The sequence below is a fragment of the Colletotrichum acutatum genome (assembly GCF_030867785.1).
Source record: "Colletotrichum acutatum strain CBS 112980 chromosome Unknown BDZ83scaffold_30, whole genome shotgun sequence".
Taxonomy (NCBI): Eukaryota; Fungi; Ascomycota; class Sordariomycetes; order Glomerellales; family Glomerellaceae; genus Colletotrichum; species Colletotrichum acutatum.
Genome location: NW_026849024.1, coordinates 156,147 through 172,064, shown reverse-complemented (window position 1 = coordinate 172,064; position 15,918 = coordinate 156,147). Strand labels below are relative to the sequence as shown.

At 53.9% G+C, this 15,918-nt stretch overlaps 4 protein-coding genes across 4 annotated transcripts; 2 read left to right on the top strand and 2 right to left on the bottom strand.

The window, feature by feature from the left end:
- Positions 1-451: 451 nt before the first annotated feature.
- On the bottom strand, positions 452-1,054 carry BDZ83DRAFT_750637 (uncharacterized protein; the record flags this gene model as incomplete). The annotated part of the gene is made up of 4 exons (XM_060513942.1): positions 452-530; positions 604-680; positions 798-873; positions 1,026-1,054. 4 exons carry the CDS (start codon positions 1,052-1,054, stop codon positions 452-454), a joined length of 261 nt encoding a protein of 86 aa, XP_060366769.1.
- Positions 802-2,093, top strand: BDZ83DRAFT_251581 (uncharacterized protein). The gene is made up of 2 exons (XM_060501930.1): positions 802-860; positions 1,042-2,093. Exon 2 carries the CDS (start codon positions 1,238-1,240, stop codon positions 1,877-1,879), a length of 642 nt encoding a protein of 213 aa, XP_060366768.1. The 5' UTR covers positions 802-860; positions 1,042-1,237; the 3' UTR covers positions 1,880-2,093.
- Positions 2,094-5,219: 3,126 nt separating this feature from the next.
- Positions 5,220-6,702, top strand: BDZ83DRAFT_650206 (uncharacterized protein; the record flags this gene model as incomplete). The annotated part of the gene is made up of 3 exons (XM_060510353.1): positions 5,220-5,373; positions 5,649-6,314; positions 6,404-6,702. The coding sequence occupies 3 exons, from the start codon at positions 5,220-5,222 to the stop codon at positions 6,700-6,702; spliced, it is 1,119 nt and encodes a 372-aa protein (XP_060366767.1).
- Positions 6,703-9,685: 2,983 nt separating this feature from the next.
- BDZ83DRAFT_615235 (uncharacterized protein) lies at positions 9,686-11,378 on the bottom strand. Its single transcript, XM_060507885.1, has one exon. The coding sequence runs from the start codon at positions 10,983-10,985 to the stop codon at positions 10,074-10,076; it is 912 nt and encodes a 303-aa protein (XP_060366766.1). The 5' UTR covers positions 10,986-11,378; the 3' UTR covers positions 9,686-10,073.
- Between the last annotated feature and the right edge of the window lie 4,540 nt (positions 11,379-15,918).

The window sequence follows — 15,918 nt, the reverse complement described above, 5'->3', positions numbered from 1 at the left end:
CCCGAAAACCCTCCTATCTCGGAAACGACAAGGAAAAATGAGCGAAACGCAATCGCCATGTGGGTAATCGTAAGAGCAAGAATGTCTCTCTCAATGCTCAAGTGAACAAACTAGCGTGCGGTCGTAGGAAGAAGACCGGCATCGCAAAGAAGGGGTGTGGAAGGATAAGAAAGAACAAAGCTTCCAAGCCGAGTTAAACAACCTCCCGTTTCCCTCCATCTATTCCCCAAATCAGTTTTCTCGTTCACCAAATCAAAGGCCGTGATCGCGTTCGGGGGGGTTGATGGTAGCAGGGGGGGGGCCCATCTAGTTGGTATCTTTGTGTTGTTGTAAGTTTGCTGCTTTGGGTCGCACTCGGTATCGTCGTTTGTGTGTTTGGATGATGCTTTTTTTCTTCTTCTTCTGTTCCCTCCTTTTCTGCTTGGCGTGTTACACATTGTGCGTGTGTGGATTAGAAGCAGCAGGTCAGGCACTCGAGGCAGCACTCGCAGGTCTCTCCGCAGAGCCAGCAGCAGCAGAGAGTGGCGATGCTATCGGTGTGTGGTCAGTCGGTGTTCTATCTTGCGCGCCGCGATGGGTTCAAGGCTGTTGTTGTTAACTTACCAGCCGTAGAGGCAGCCCTTGTCATCCTTCTTCTCCTCCTGGGGAGGGGGGGCCTGGCCCTGGGGAGGGTAGTACATCTGCGAGAGCAGCGGAGGTTAGTATCAGGCTTTCGCAACAGAGGGTGACTATGCCCATGTCTTCCCACTCATTCGGTGAACGGGTCGGTGGCTTGGACGGAGAGGGAGAGAACTTACAGGCTGCTGGCCGGGAGGAGGGTACCCTTGGGGAGGGTAGCCGCCCTGGGGAGGCGGGGGAGAGCCGTAGTAGGGCCTGTAAGGGATTGTCAGTTTTTTTGAGGTTTCTTCTTGATGCCTCTCTTGAGATTTGGAAGGTGAGATTGGTTTGGGTGTGAAGAGTGGGAAGGCGCGCGCGCGCGTACGAGCGCCGGTGCGCAAGAGGTAAAAAGACCTTGGAAGACTTACTGCTGGCCGGGAGGAGGGTATTGAGACATGTTGATTAGGAAGGGTTTGTGATTATCGACGAAAAGGAAGAATTGACGGTTTGCGAATGGAAAGTGGAAATATTCAGGAAAGAGAGTGAAGGTTGCAAGTTGCAAGGGGTGGAGAGAATGGTGCGTGGGATGTGAAGGAAGGAAATAGGTGTAGGATGGGGTATGGGATAGGTGAGGTATGAGATGAGATGGGGAGTGGGTTATGTTCTTTCCTCTCCTCCCCATCGGTCACAATCCAATCCCAATGTTTATTCCAGGTGTGTGCTGGGATCATACCTCGTGCGAGGCGCAGGACACAACCTCGGAGGAGGCTCAGAGAGTGAACTTGAGAGAGTGGTCCTCTTGGTCTCGCATGTCTCCCGGCGATTCGCTGACAGCTTCACCACACATTACACGCGCGTTACGTGTAAGATACGGTTATGTCCGTACGGAATACCCATCCATCCACAGCGAACCCATTCGCACCAAGAAACGCTACGCCTCAGACAGTTGCCGTCCATCCTTGGAAACCCAGTCTTTCCAGTGAATAACACGCGGGAAGGGTTCACTCTGGGCTCCCAGGTTCCCAAGGGCCCAAGGGTCCCTTTCTCGTCCTTCCCGGCGTACGCGCCCCCTTCTGCTCATTCTGTTCCTCTTTGGTCCAACCGTATCTTCTCAGTTGGATCATGGATCATTGGATGGTCTCCCCCTCCCCCCTTGTGTCTCCTTAAAAAAGGGTCCTGTCTTCGGGCCCGCGGATCGCTGTTCGCGCGCAAAGGGCTCCAGTTCCCAGTGCATCAACCCAACGGCGGCCATGTGGCAGATGGTCCAATACCAGTAAGGTAAAGCACAAAGAGGAGGGGAGCCGGGGATTACCTTACTGCTCAGTCACAGGAAGTTGGAGCGACGATGAGCAACAAGAAAAAAGAGGGTCTCGGCCGGGATGCCGGGCTCTCGGCAGTGGCATCTGGTGGTAGGTTTTCTGGGCATTCACACATGGGATAGGGAGTCGCCGTTGCACAAGTTGATAGGGCGGAGCAGGGGAGCAGGGGGTAATAGGCACTGCTAGCCTGGTAGGTTGTTTAATTCGATAGTGTCCGTATATATCCTCAGAGTCAGGGCATCGCCGATTTTGGCACCAAATGCGCTACTATTTGGTGGCTGTAGTGCTATATAATTCGGTATCCCGCACTTGAAAAGGCCGAATATGGAAAGTAGTGCCAAACTCTCGTTCACAAGGCACAACGGTCATACCGATTGTGCAGTGAATCAGAATGTTTTTGTGTCTTGTGTTTGCCTGGGCCATCTTTAACGGGACAAGGCTTCTGGGGTGGATAGGACGGCACCAAAAGACCGCAAAGCCAAGAAGCCAAGGTTTTCCTTCCCTCTTGGCAAGCGTACGCGTCCACCGTCCAAAAGCGTTAGGACATCTGCAGCTCCTCAGCTCCTCAAAGCTCGGCACGGCGGGTTTGGCGAACAAATGGGCAGTCTCACACACTCATTCAGTGGGTGGTGGTGACTAGAGATCCATTGCCGAGCCCGTTGGGACGGCACGAACGGGGTTTGGATAACACAGTGTTGTTCTTTCTTCCTCAGACCCCTGAAATGGATCATCCGGTCAATCATATGAACAACAGGCCGCAGCGGACATAAAGGAGGGCGATGCTCATGCAGTTTTCTATCGTCTTTGATTGACGACGATGTTTTGATTCATCGCTGTGGCTGTGGTTTGATACAACACAGAGAGAGCCATGTGACCCGTTTCTCTTTTCTTCTTTCTTCGCTTACCTGTTTGCCCGCAGAACGAATAGCTCACGCTGCTCAGCCCACTCGGTATTTCATTTGCATGAAATTACCCCGTATCTGTACGTACAAGCAAGGCAATTTCTGCATTTTGCATTCTGCACTGCAAGACGCATTTGTGAAGACATCCTATATGCTCGGTATTACCAGACCGGACGGACATGCAAAGAGGTGGCATTAAAGTACAAAGGCAAGGACCCAAGGAAAGACATGACACGGTGACACAATCTTTCTTTAGCTCTTTTTGCTGGCATTTTTACCATAGGCGGTTAGACTTAACCGTTTTTCCCCTTTGGCATGTTAATTACTAAAGGATAGAAACTTCGATTTGCAGGGAAGAGAGCTTCAGGTGGGAGGGCCTTAAGGTACCTTGAGGAACCTTACGGAGTAGATACGTACAGTCCAAACTAAGCCAGATTGGGGTCCAGAAACGCCATGTTTAAACCGGTCGGGTGGAGAGCCGCGGACAGGGCGGAGCGCGGGTGCGGCGAGGCGGCGCAGCTCAGGAGCACACAAAGGTGAGGTAAGCCGCAGGAGCAAAGTCAGCAACAGGTCAAGTTCGAGACGTGCTTCATGTTTACTGTTGTATGTTTCTCTGGCCTGCCACTTTCAACTCCTGCTACTGATCGGCCTGATCGCACTCCTCACTCGTCCGTCCACATACGCACATGTCATGCCTACCCTGAGGTATCTTTACCTCAGGAGGTAAGGTCACTCACTCTGAGAGCTCTGGCTGGGACCTCAGGATAAGGTAGGGGCCGACGGAGCCCCATCTTGAACCCCTGCCTACGGATATTCTTCTGGTAACCGGATAGGTTGCCCTGGACCCTACCTTAGCCTGGCGCCCGCCCTACCAGGTCTGCAGAGCTCTGCAGCAGTCTGCAGATGTGTGCCAATCACTTGCCTTGCTCAATGAGGTGTTTCTGCAGGAGTCCAGATACCTTACTCTCCTGTCCTCTCTCAGACTCTCGCCTGGCACTTGCCACAATGCGATCTCTGTGCTCCTCCTACTTCCCCGCCAGCGAGCACCTCATCCACCGTACCTGGTGAGATAATCCCCATCATGATACGTATCACGATACGGAAAATGGCCAGCCTGCCCAAGTTGTACATTGAATTTCAACTCCTAGATGAACTGTTAGCTTGAGGCCTCCTACCGTCCTACCGGATTCGAATTCGAATAGACGGCAGATGGAGCCGAGTGAATTGAAACCTCATCGAGCCGTTACGACCACCCGGTGGCCTCGGCCAAATAAACTCTAGGGCGGTTTGTCTTCATTCACTGAATCAATCACACTCATGACTGTGACTCTCGTCCAAAGTCGGAGGTCAAAATGGGAGGGATCCTGAAGCAGGCACCCCGTACTCCGTACTCTTGTACCCCCACCCTACCTGAGCTGCAACGGGGGCAGGCAGCTTTTCGTCCATACGATCAACCTCAGTTGCCGGCCCGTTCCTTCTCTGACTAGTCTGCGGTCTGATGATTTGATGTGTGAGGTCGGGTGTGAAGCATGAGGTGTGAGGTGTCAAGGTCCCGCGGGGTGTCTTCAAAGCTCGGCTCTCTGGATAATCTGCGCCGCCGGGAGGGAACCCATCGGAGCCCTCACACAATCACGCCGCACCAGGCAGGAGCACCTCACTTCACCTCACCTGCCTTACCTCAGGTATTACAGGCTTGCAGCACTCCGTGTCTGTGAAAAAAGACGCCTCACACACTTATTCACGCGCCCGCTACCCACGCACATCTTCCAAGCCCAAGCCCAAGCCCACGTCTCGCACCCCAGAATTAACCTGCGAAGCATCCGGTGATCCACTCGAACCGCTGTCGCTCTCCGCAGATTGCAGTACAAGTGCCCAAAAGTCTTGTCCAAGCACGATACTGCGTACTCCGTAGGCATCTCGCGTGGACCGTCCACCAACCCGACCGGGCGCCCATCTCGTCAAATCTCCTTGGCTTTTCCCCATCCCGCTTTCCTCGCTTGGAACCTTCCCGTTGCCCGCCCGCCCGCCGCCATCTCCTCTTTCCCATACCTTACCTTACTCCGTACCTTACGGATACCTTATTGCTCATCTCCCCTCCAGACTCCAGGGCTGCCTCCTTGACCGCCCATCAGAATAAAAAGGAAAAGGGCTGACGAAGCGTGCCACGCTGTTCAACACGTTTTTGCCCCTCTCCCAGCTCTTTTCTCGGCCCTCTGCCGTCTCTTCCGTCCCTCTCTCTCAGCTCCTGCCGCTGTTCCTACCTTACCTTACACCAATTCACCTCACATACGGGATATCCCACTTGCGTTACCTGAGAGATACTCCGTACCAAGTCTACCAACCTTGCTCTGCTACCTTGGTCCTCGCAGCCTAACCGAACAACCGAACCGAAAGATAAACCATGTCTTTCTTCAAGAAGCTCACCAAGGAGTTTGAGGAACTCAAGACCTCCTTCTCCGACGACAAGCCCGCCGAGAAGAAGGACGATCAGCATCAACAGTACCAGCAGCAGCAGCAACAACAGCAGCAACAGCACCACCAGCAGCCTCAGACCGGTAAGTGAGAAGAAATTCCCTCCCAATCTCTCCTCTCTGCCCGTTACCCCGAAACAAACGAGGGGAAAAGAGGACAAAGTCTCCAGATTTGTCGATGAACAGTCATAAATCATGTACACGTCCCCTCATACCTTGTCGCAATAACCCTGCCTATTTCAACGTCTTCCCTTGACCGAACCATCTGTCTTCTTTACCTCTCGATACCATCTAGATCTAAACAGATCTACCATCGTCGTTACGTTAAGGTTACTGACTCGCGCTTCTTATTCACACAGGCGAACGCGGCTTCGGTGATCAACCGCAGCAGCAACAATACGGCGGCTACGGTAGCGGCGCTCCTCCCTCCAACTACCCTTACCCATCGCAGGCACAGCCCGGTTACGGCGGCCAGCCCAGCTACGCCCAGACACCGCCTCCGGCTCCCCAGTCTGCCGCGCCCCCTATGGCCGCTCCTTCCGTCTCCAGCGGCTGGTTGGTCCAGTGGGACACCAACAACAACCGCTGGTTCTACGTCGACCAGAGCACCGGCCGTTCCCAGTGGGAGCACCCGTCCCCTCCTACCGGCGGCCAGGGCGGCTCCTCTTACGCCCCGCCTCCCGTTCCTCCCCACCCTTCTTCCGACACTAGAGCCTTCGGCGACCAGGGTTCCGGCTACGGCTCGCCCGCTCCACAGTACGGCGGTGCCCCCGCTCCTTACGGCGGCAACCCCAGCTACGGCGGTTCTCCCGCCCCCTATGGCCAGCCTCAGTACGGCGGCGCTCCCGCTCCTTACGGCCAGGCCCCCTACGGCCAGGACCCCTACGCCCAGCAGCAGCAGGGCCAGAACCCGTACGGCACCAAGGACAAGGAGAAGAAGAGCAGCAGCAGCGGTATGCTTCTTGGAGCTGCCGGTGGTCTCGCTGTCGGTGCCGTTGGTGGCGCGTTGATTGCTAACGCCCTCGGTATGTCAACCCCTTTAACGATGGTTTTGCCATGTGTCGTTCGCTCTTTGCCCATCTTTAAGATCAAATCACTGACAATCATTACACAGACGACTCTGATGATGAGCACAAGCACGCCGCTGCCCCCGCAGCTCAGCCTCAGTACGGAGGCTACCAGGACCCCTACCAGGACCCCTACAACCAGCCCCCTGCCGTGCTTCCTCCTACTGACGCGGATGGGTCCTCCGTCTCTTCCAGTGATCGTGAGGAGGTCCAGGAGGCCAGAGAGGAGTATGAGGAGGCTCTCGCCGACGCCGCGGACTCAGACGCCAGCAGTAGCGACCACGAGCGCCTCGAGGAGGCCAGAGAAGAGTACGAGGAGGCGTACGAGGAGGTTTATGAGGATTAGACGCGACTCCCGCCGACCTCGAATCTGGAATTTGCGCGCGGTCAGAGTGTCGAACTTGCTATGACGACTTGACGACAAAAGACATGATGGCTCTCAGCATTGCGTGGCAGTTGTGAGTGCCTCTAGAGAAGGACAGAGCACGGCTTGCTTGGTGGTTTTCGGGAACAATCGTTCGTTTACCTTATCCCATAGCTTGCGAGATTCATAACCCCCTTGAAATTCAAATCGCGAGACGCAAGTATTGGTCTCAGCGTAGTTCATTCAATAACGAGTACCCAATTCCCGACCGCGTGAGACAAACTGGACGCAGAATCGATAGAAGTTCGTAACGATGTGGAGGGGAGGGTCTAAGGGCATGTCAACTTGGATTTCTTCCTATCTCCTTGACGATGGCTGCTGAAAAGTTCGATAGACTGGCTTCACAGACTGACTCTACAGATGGAGATCACCCCCATCACGCGGGCACGACGCGAGTACCGCGTCCCCCTTGCCCCCTTGGAGAGCCTCGGTCGAAAGATGATACCAAACTAGTGCAGCACTCCAGACCAGGGCAAACCGCGATGATGGGTCGGGAAAAGGGGGGGGGGGCGGTATCTGATCGATTTGACGCAGGGAGGAATATATATGTCAGGCACACGACTTACTCCCGTAGACTTAATTACTGTTGGTTCTTGTTGGTTCCTGACTTGAAGCGCACTAGACGTGCCCCGTAGGCGAAGAGATGGGGAGTGTGGAGGGGGGGAAAGAAATGTTTCAGTCATCCCTTGGATCGTTCGTCGGCGCGATGGCCGGCGAGACATGAAGTATCTTGCACAGTATCGATCAAATCATGCTTCTCTTTAGGGTGCTGGGGGTGGGTGTACGTACGGTTCGTGCTTTTGCAACGGCGTCGGCTTCGTCGCCGAAAAAGGCGTTTCTTTTTCATGTTGTGATTTTCTTTGCTTGATTGGTGTACCCAGGACGCGGTGATGGATTGACACCGCTTGCTGCGCTTCGCCCTAGATTCACGAGACATGCATGCGTGATGGCCACTCACTCTGTTCGAACAAGTCCTGGTTGCCTTGCCTGCATTTGAATGTTTACATATTCGATCTATGCTGTGCTCTCACGCTCTCCATCTTGAAGTTTTTCTTTTCTCTTCTTTTCTTTTTTCTTCTTCTTCTGTGTAGCCATAGATTGTAGGTAGAGCAGAGCTTGCTGGTTGAGTGGGCAGAAGATCCAAGGTTAAGCAAGATCGTGCCTGAAGGGGTGTGAGATGATATGAGATATGACGGGATGCAACAGAAGAAGAAGAAAAATTGTTCAGACGATTTGACGAGTTGAGACAATAATGGAGAGTATGCCAATCTTTGGTTATCATGACGCGCGCTTTTCGCGTACGGGATTGCCGAGGTTCTGTGAGGTTGAGAGAGAGAGCGTGATTTGAGTTGATGGTCGAACTCGACTTACACGCTTCCACATAGGCTTACACACACGTATTATCCGTGTAGTGCTCTCTACGATTCATTGGTCGATCCCTCATCCAGGGAACTGCTCACTGATTCACTCACTCGCCTAATATCTACACCTCACTCTTTGACTACACTTCCCACTCACTGAACTCAGCCTCCATTCAGATCCATCTATACAGCTGAGCGCAGGTAGTAGTCCGCCAAATAGGATTGGATAGACAGGACAGGGTATCTGCCTGCCCCCCAAGGCCAGCCGTCCAGGCCTTTGTGAGGAGGGGGGGGATACCCGACCCCACGGCCTATTCAGGCACATCGTCAAGCCGATAGGTTCAGCTGGCGCGGATAGCAAGGGAAAAAAGGGCTCGCACTATCCAGTATCCTTCCCGCTCCGATTCCCGTCCCACACCTATTTCCCCCTTGCCCTGGGGGAGAAAAAAAAAAAAAAAAGAGTTCGTTTCAGAAGGTTGGGAACTGCGGTGGTTGGTTTGGCCTGGCCTTACTTTGTACAGGCCACACCCCCGGGCTGGGCGGAGGATGTTCAGGTACGGAGGATGGATGCGGCGTACTATCGATAACACCAGCCACCCCTTGCGTCCTGCGATCGCTTCCTGACATAGTACTGCTTCCAGGCTATCAATTGCTGTTTGTTCAGGACATGAGGTCCTTGGTTCTCTTGTCTCAGTAGGAGAGAGCGAGAAAGCTTGCTGATATGATTTGAAATGCGCTGTTTGTACGGAGTATTGTATGTGCGAGTGATGATTGAGGTGACGTTTCGGTCCTGGAGAAGGGAGAACTGGACTGAATGAGAAGAAGGCGACGGGCGCCGCATCAGGCGTTGCAACATGGGAATGGCGGGGGAAGGCACTAGACCCAACACGCCAGACCAGCCACCCACCTGCCACCATTCCTCCGTACCTTACCTTACCTTGGACCAACGATCACGACACCAGGGCGGAAAGGTCCACAGTGCTACCGAAAACAACTATCGCAATCTGTTATCCCCCCCATCCGTACCTGCGATAGTAGTCTGTAATAGTCCAGAAAAGGGACGGGGAGGCTGGGGCGGAGGGGGCGGGGGAACCGGGGATGGAGCATACAGGGAGCAAGCTGCACGACAGCGCGTTGCGCGACTGGCAATGAATCAATCTATTGGAATTGTCGCGTGGAGAGAGAGGGAGCCCAGTATCAAAGTTAGATACGGATAGTATGATACCTTAGAACTTTGGAAGCTGACAAGACTGGGGCACCGTCTGAGCGGCTACGAGTCAACGGCGCGCGGGGGGCTTGACGTGACAGCTCCTTTGACAGTTCCAGTTGCGACAAGACAGACGGGTAGCTAGTGTAGTCGAAGTGTTGGTAATGTTGAAAACGTCCACGTATGTGACAGACAGACGACGCATGCGGACTTTCAACGTCACGGCTGCATGTATCAAACCACAAGATTGTGTCGATGATATGAATCAGAGTATGGCGAGCTCATTTCACATCATGGAATAGAGGCGTCAATCTCAATAGTAGCAGTTCCAAGTTCACAAGAATGCGAAGCGTGCAGGAGTTTTGAATGTCCAAGTTTCTTGTATTTTGGCCTCTCTGTAGTAAGGCGCATAAGACGACAGGTTATCTCGCTCAATGAGATTCCGATGGCCTATTCTGGTAGATAAAATATGCTTGCTCTCGAGTGACGCAGCACGCGTGAGAAGAGAAAACAAAGAAACAACATGTCCCAACTCAAAAGCTAGTTCCAAGCTCGAGATCAACTAAGCGCGAGATGAGGCGCTGAACAACCGCTCCTAAAATGTCCCACAAAAGCCGTTCCGGGCTCTGACCGTTCGATACTTGTAAAACGCCACGTTCAAACTCCAAGACAAATGAAAAGGTAAATTCCCAGACTGTCGACGATGACGCCAAAGTCAGAGTCAACTACCGCCAGGTACCGTGAAGGTTGGCCCTGCGGCTACTCCTTCGAGGTCCCTTGAGGCCAACGTCGCCCTGGACCATGAGGCTCTTCCATCGCCGTGATAGGCAGTTCCGGTCTTTGCCCAAACTGCGCGCGCAATCTTGCCACTCCGTCTTGGAGAGCTTCAGCTTCTCCAGCACCAGCTCAACGAGTATCCTATCATCCTCGGCGCTCCACCGTTCCCCATCGGCCTCGACCTCCACGTTTGAGTCTTGCGTGCCTGCAGCCTCCATGCTGCCGTGGTTCATGTTCACACCGTCGCCGTTGAGGAGGTGTAGTGTGTGATAGTCGGAGCGCTCGAGACCCAGAGGGATCACCTCTGGTGCGATGCGCGCGCGTTTGGGGGTGGAGGGGTTGGACGGGATGAGGGTGTCGTTGTTGGCTTCGAAAGACTGACGCTGGGATGAGATGTCGAGGTCGCTCTCGACATCCTCATCTGTAAGAAGACCATCTTCGCGACCCATCTCTTCATCAGCGGCGCGCCGGCGCTTGTTCAGGCCGCGTGGCGGCGCACGCTTTGCGATGCGCTTCCGCGGGAGGTGCTCGTTGTTGATGGCGCCATCCTGCTTTGCGCGCGAGCGCAGGCGCAGTTTGTGAGGAGCCGGGGCGTGGGCGAGGGGCGGCGTGGGAAGTTGGGATGGCGTGGGGAGGTATTGTTGCGGCGCGTCATACGAGAGAGCGGCGCTGGGGATGTTCTGATGCTGAGGCGATGAAAGAAGGGCTTGGAGTGAGCGGCAGCTGTCCAAGATGTGGCCGAAGCCGCTGGTGGTTGACAGGGTGGGAGGGCTCGAGGGAGGCGATGCGAAGAGAGACGCCTGAAGTCGGGTAAGAGGCGGCTGCGACGTGTCGCATGAGAAGGCGGATGGCATAAGCATCTTGAGGGATTTGATCGGTATGCGGTCGTGGGCTATTGAGTGTCGCGCGATGCGATGACGAGTTGGTTTGGTGGATTGGTATGCGACGGGAAGACTTTTGCGACTGTGCGCGAGTATGCGACGGGATAGAAAGCGAGGAGGCTTGGAATGCGCCGGTGGACTGTAGGGGGCAGACGAAGGGGTCTTAAGGGCGAGGATATTAGAGTGATAAGTGTTTCAATATTGAATCACAGGGTCGTCTTGTTTTCTGCAATGGGAGGGAGGAATGCGGGTGAAGCAATAATGTGTGGGAGAGTTGTGGTGTGTCGGTGAGGAAGTTCGGGCGGGAGACGGGAGGGAAGGGAAGTAAGTGTAAGTAAGGTAGTTAGGTAGGCAGGTTGGCTGGGACCTGGATGGCGGCAGAGTGGCAGGTGGCAGATGGGATGGCGGAGGACTGGAAGGCTCATGGGGGGAGGACTACTACCTTGCCTTGTGTCTGGCAAGGGCGAAAATGGGCTTTCTTAGTGCGCTGGAGTCAAGAGTGGACCATCTGACAAGGGTCCGTCCACTGACTGGGGCATTGGGGCCCTGGGGGTGGGCGCGCAAACTGCATGCTGCTGCAAGTACTTTGGGCCGTGGTCGCCTGGTGTGGGTATCACAGTGTTTGAAAAGCCCAGCATCTGTGCCCCGATGCGAGCTCTTTCACTGTCTGGAGCGCTCGAGAGGGACGTCGCGGTACGTATTGCTTTTGCCAGGGATTTTAATGGAAGTGGGAGGCAAGAGGGTCTGAGCTTTCATTCAGACCGACCCTTCCGTTACGTCGTTCTTTCTTTCCTCTCAAGCCTCTGTCCAAGGTCGATGTACTCCGTACCTTGCCTATGTCATACAATACCTACCTTACCTGCCTCAGGTTCTGACATAAGGTAACGTACGTATCAATCTACCTCATAGACATGATGTAAGCATGGAATCCATCCATACGGTATACGTACATCAGTCAAAGCCCTAAAAGACACGAGGCATTTGGCATGGGCGTGATGGTGATGGTGATGGCGATGATGGAAGCACCCGAAACAGTCTGCAGTCCAATATGAATTACTACGTACGCACCATCAGGACCCGTGGTACGGTCGAGGTCGCCCTCATGGACGAATAGCTGGACAGGCCACGCGAATGGGTACGCCATCGCGACTTCTCCCAAATTGTCTCGTAGGGCCCATCTTGTGTCTCAGCCGCCTCGAGCGGTACCTCGAGTCTGGGACGGCGGCGTTGCTTCTTCCCTTTCAACCATCACCCTCCCTCCCACACCTCTTTCTCCTGTCCCTCACCGACCTGCAGTAGCTCGCCTCTCACCTTCGGGTCTGCACCCTACACCCTCCACCCTCGTCCCTCGCCAGTCTGCAAGGGTCAACTGGCAATAGCAAAGGAACTCACCATCGGTCCCCCTCCCCCTCTTGGCCTTTTTCGTTTTTGGTCGCTCTGATCTTTTGTCACACTCATACCCGCTCCCGATCAAAGGCAATACTACCGGCTCTTTTGCTGCTCCTTGCTTCTTCCTATTTGTCTCGTCAACCTTACCCTTTCTCCGTCTCTACTGTCTCTCCTCCTGTTCATGCAAGGTGGTCGCAAGACTAAGGCACAAGACCATTCATCTTTACTGTCTCTGCCTCATCTCGTCCCCATCTCCCCCTTTGCCCAATCAATAACCTTTGAGCCCATGAATGATCGGACAGCAGCCATCTCCCTGGACTTCTGCGGCCGAGAAGAGAGCTGCAAGACATGCGAGACATCCTCTCCCACGGGATTTGCCTCCTCTACCTTGCCTCACGAGGCTCATGACATACATCCGCCTCAGCTTGGAATCCCCGTTCTATTGGAAAGCGTAAGAATGTAGAGAAAATTTACACTTCCCCTTTGGGCTTACTGCGTTCGCTCAGACTTTATCGCTAAGGAGCCGCGGCTCGCGCCCTCCCTTCTGTCAAACTCCCACACAATGGGACACACGGACTGCCAACCAACATAGCAGTCTCTGTTGAACCTAGCTCGAATCAGAGCTTCCACACTCTTCGACTTTCGAGGCGTCTATTGTTTCCAACGACAGACTTGCAGTCGATTCGGCCCTACAAGATTGCCTACTGTTACTCCATCCTCCCTCTGCCCTCACGTCTGTTCGAGGTTGCTGCGATTGCTTCAAAGTTTCATCTGCAAGATGAGCCGAAAGCGATTGGATATTGATGACGACCATCGACGGTTACATGTGGTCTCTACGCTGGTGCTCCCCAAGCCAGTCTGTGGAGAGAAAACGTGCTCCTCATGCTGCGCCATTTACCAATCACCATTTACCACTTCCATTAAGAAAGTGATGGGGACTGCACAAAGGGATTTGAGCTTGGTGCTTAAGCGCATTCCGTCTGTGCTTCGGCCAGCTGCCGTCATAGTATCTAGACCTTGATTCGAGCGATCCCTGGGGGCCGTACTGGACGGCTTTGGCGACTTGTTCCGATCGGGCCCCAGCTACACCATATCTCTCTGGTTCCGGATACCACCTTCTCTGGGCCTCGAAGGCCGTAATCAAATCTTGAGAGGCCTACCGAATTCCTCCTGAAGCTTGTTCTGCGTCGCATGGTACTCTGTATAGAGTACTCCGTACTTACCGTACTGGACGACCAAATACTCAGTCACACATACTGTGCCCGAACCATCCTTTGTAAGTTGTGGACGAGATGACGCATGACTCGAGGGTGCTCCTGGCCATGGAAGTCGGTTCAATGCTTCCGAAACGCCCGCCTCTCATGTTACCATCAAACGATCTCATGACCCCCTTTCTCTGTGATGCGAGACCACCCTCAGGGTAGCCGCGGGGTTATTCATGAGCGCGTGAGATGGCGGTGTGGTGGTGGTATTCTTAGTGGTGGTGGCTTTCAACCTCACGTTGTGACGAAGAGCGGCGCACCACCTCAAGGGTTCAACATCCCGTCGTGCTCCGCATGCCAGGCGCCCTAGGCACAAAGAGGGGCCGTCTTTAATGGCTTGCATCAGAAACGTGGGTAAATCCGCTCCATCATGCCCCGCCTCTTCCAACTTTCGCGATTGCGGCAAGGGCACTCTCTCAGTGTCTCCTCCCCCTCGCTCTCAACGACTTTTGCAAGAGCGAAATCGCAAAACCCCAGCGAGAAAAATCAAACGAGGCTTTCCTTAGCCCAAGCAGACAGACAACGCCAGACTTAAAATCGTCAAAGATTGACCGGACCGTCGAATCTAGCATCAGCCGGCTTCAGCACTTGCAGGAAGATGAGGGCGAGCAGGTGAGCGGTGAAGACAGAATGACTACACCGAGAAAAGACATGAAATCCCGCGATTGCCGCCTGTGAGTCAACCAGGAGGGCATTGCGCCACAAAGTCGACTCTGATCAAAGAAAGTGAAAACCGTCTCCGTTCAAACTCCAGAAAGAAGGTGGGCGGTGCCCGTTGCGAAACTTTGCGATGCGGTCGGCGCGTCGTCGCGAGGCGCACGCGTTTGACGCGTCTGACACGTCTCCACTAGCGGGGTCGTGTTTAATTGCTTGCATGACCCATTGACGAATCAACGAGCTCTGGTGGAAGTATGGCCCATCTCATTGGCCGAATGTTCTCAAGCCGTTTCATCCAGCACAGTGCGCCTGTTCCCAATCGGTGGGTCTCTGCTGGGTACGTACCCACTTTGTTCAACGTCACTCGTCGACCTTTTTCGTGAACTTCCACTGACAGATATGCAGAATCGTGTAGGTATCCGTACTCCGAAACGTGGTCCACGTCCGATTCGTGAGGACAGAGTCCACCATCCTGTTTCGAGAAAACGCTTCTGGACCCGGACGTCCTGCGGGGTCATCGATGGGACTGGAGACTTGCAGACAGAGAGAGAGAGGTGGGCATTTGTCATGACTTGCCTCCGGCCCCCTCCTCCCCCCGTTCGTCCCGTTCCCGTTCATGTTGTGCACAAGTTCTGCCCTCTCGTGGACCCTACCCGTCCTCTCCCGAGGGGGTCGGTTCCCATCGTCCTATCCGTTTAAGTGTTACTATGGCGACTGGTCGTCCACCCTATGCGCCCAGCCAATCTCTTTCGTTGCGCAAAAATTCGAGTGCAAAAGTCGTCCTAGCAACGATCGGGAGGGCCACGGCGGGACACACTACCATCGAACTCCAGGCTATCCACCAGCAGCACCTGTCCATCATCGGATATGTCCCTCTCCCGCCCGTTGTGCCCCATGCTGCCGCAAAGCTTTGACCGCGCGGGTGCAAGCGATTTTGTTTCTTGATACTGTTGGATATGCCGACTTTTCTGGCAATCTGAGCTGTGTCGTTCAACTACACGTTTTTCAAGCGAACACTTGTGATATCAACGCAATGCGCATTTATCTTGTCGTCAGGCTTTCAATTGCTCACTGTTCAGTTTATGTGTTCCCGAAATCATATGACAGCCTTCGACGGGCTTGTATTCGCACGCATTTGCCTACTATAACCCGTCATTTTCTGCCTCTCTCAACGTACAGACCGATGAAGTACGCCTGTTCAACGTGGAACTTCAACTATATCCCTTACGTATGAAACACGATCCCTTCTAACGGTCCTATTTCTTACCAACCCCCCGGTTCCATGTGTTCTTCGAGGCCGCTGGAGTCAAGCCCATTCTGGACAAGTGTCGCAGCGCCGGACGCATACTGCACAGTTACTTCGCAACGAAACTCTTAATCATGGTTTCGTCGTAAATGAAGATCTTGTTGACGATGAGTAATCTCACAAGTTTAGTTAACCATGTTTCATAGCGGAAAACGCTGTTTTTTTGTCGCACAAGGCGACGACTAAATTGCCAAATTATAAATTATACAGCTCTTTTTTCCTAGGTGAAGCGGGATCTGTGCTTAGCTGCCCTCGGAACTCATGATAGGTAATGTCTTGCTTTCAATTCATCATATTC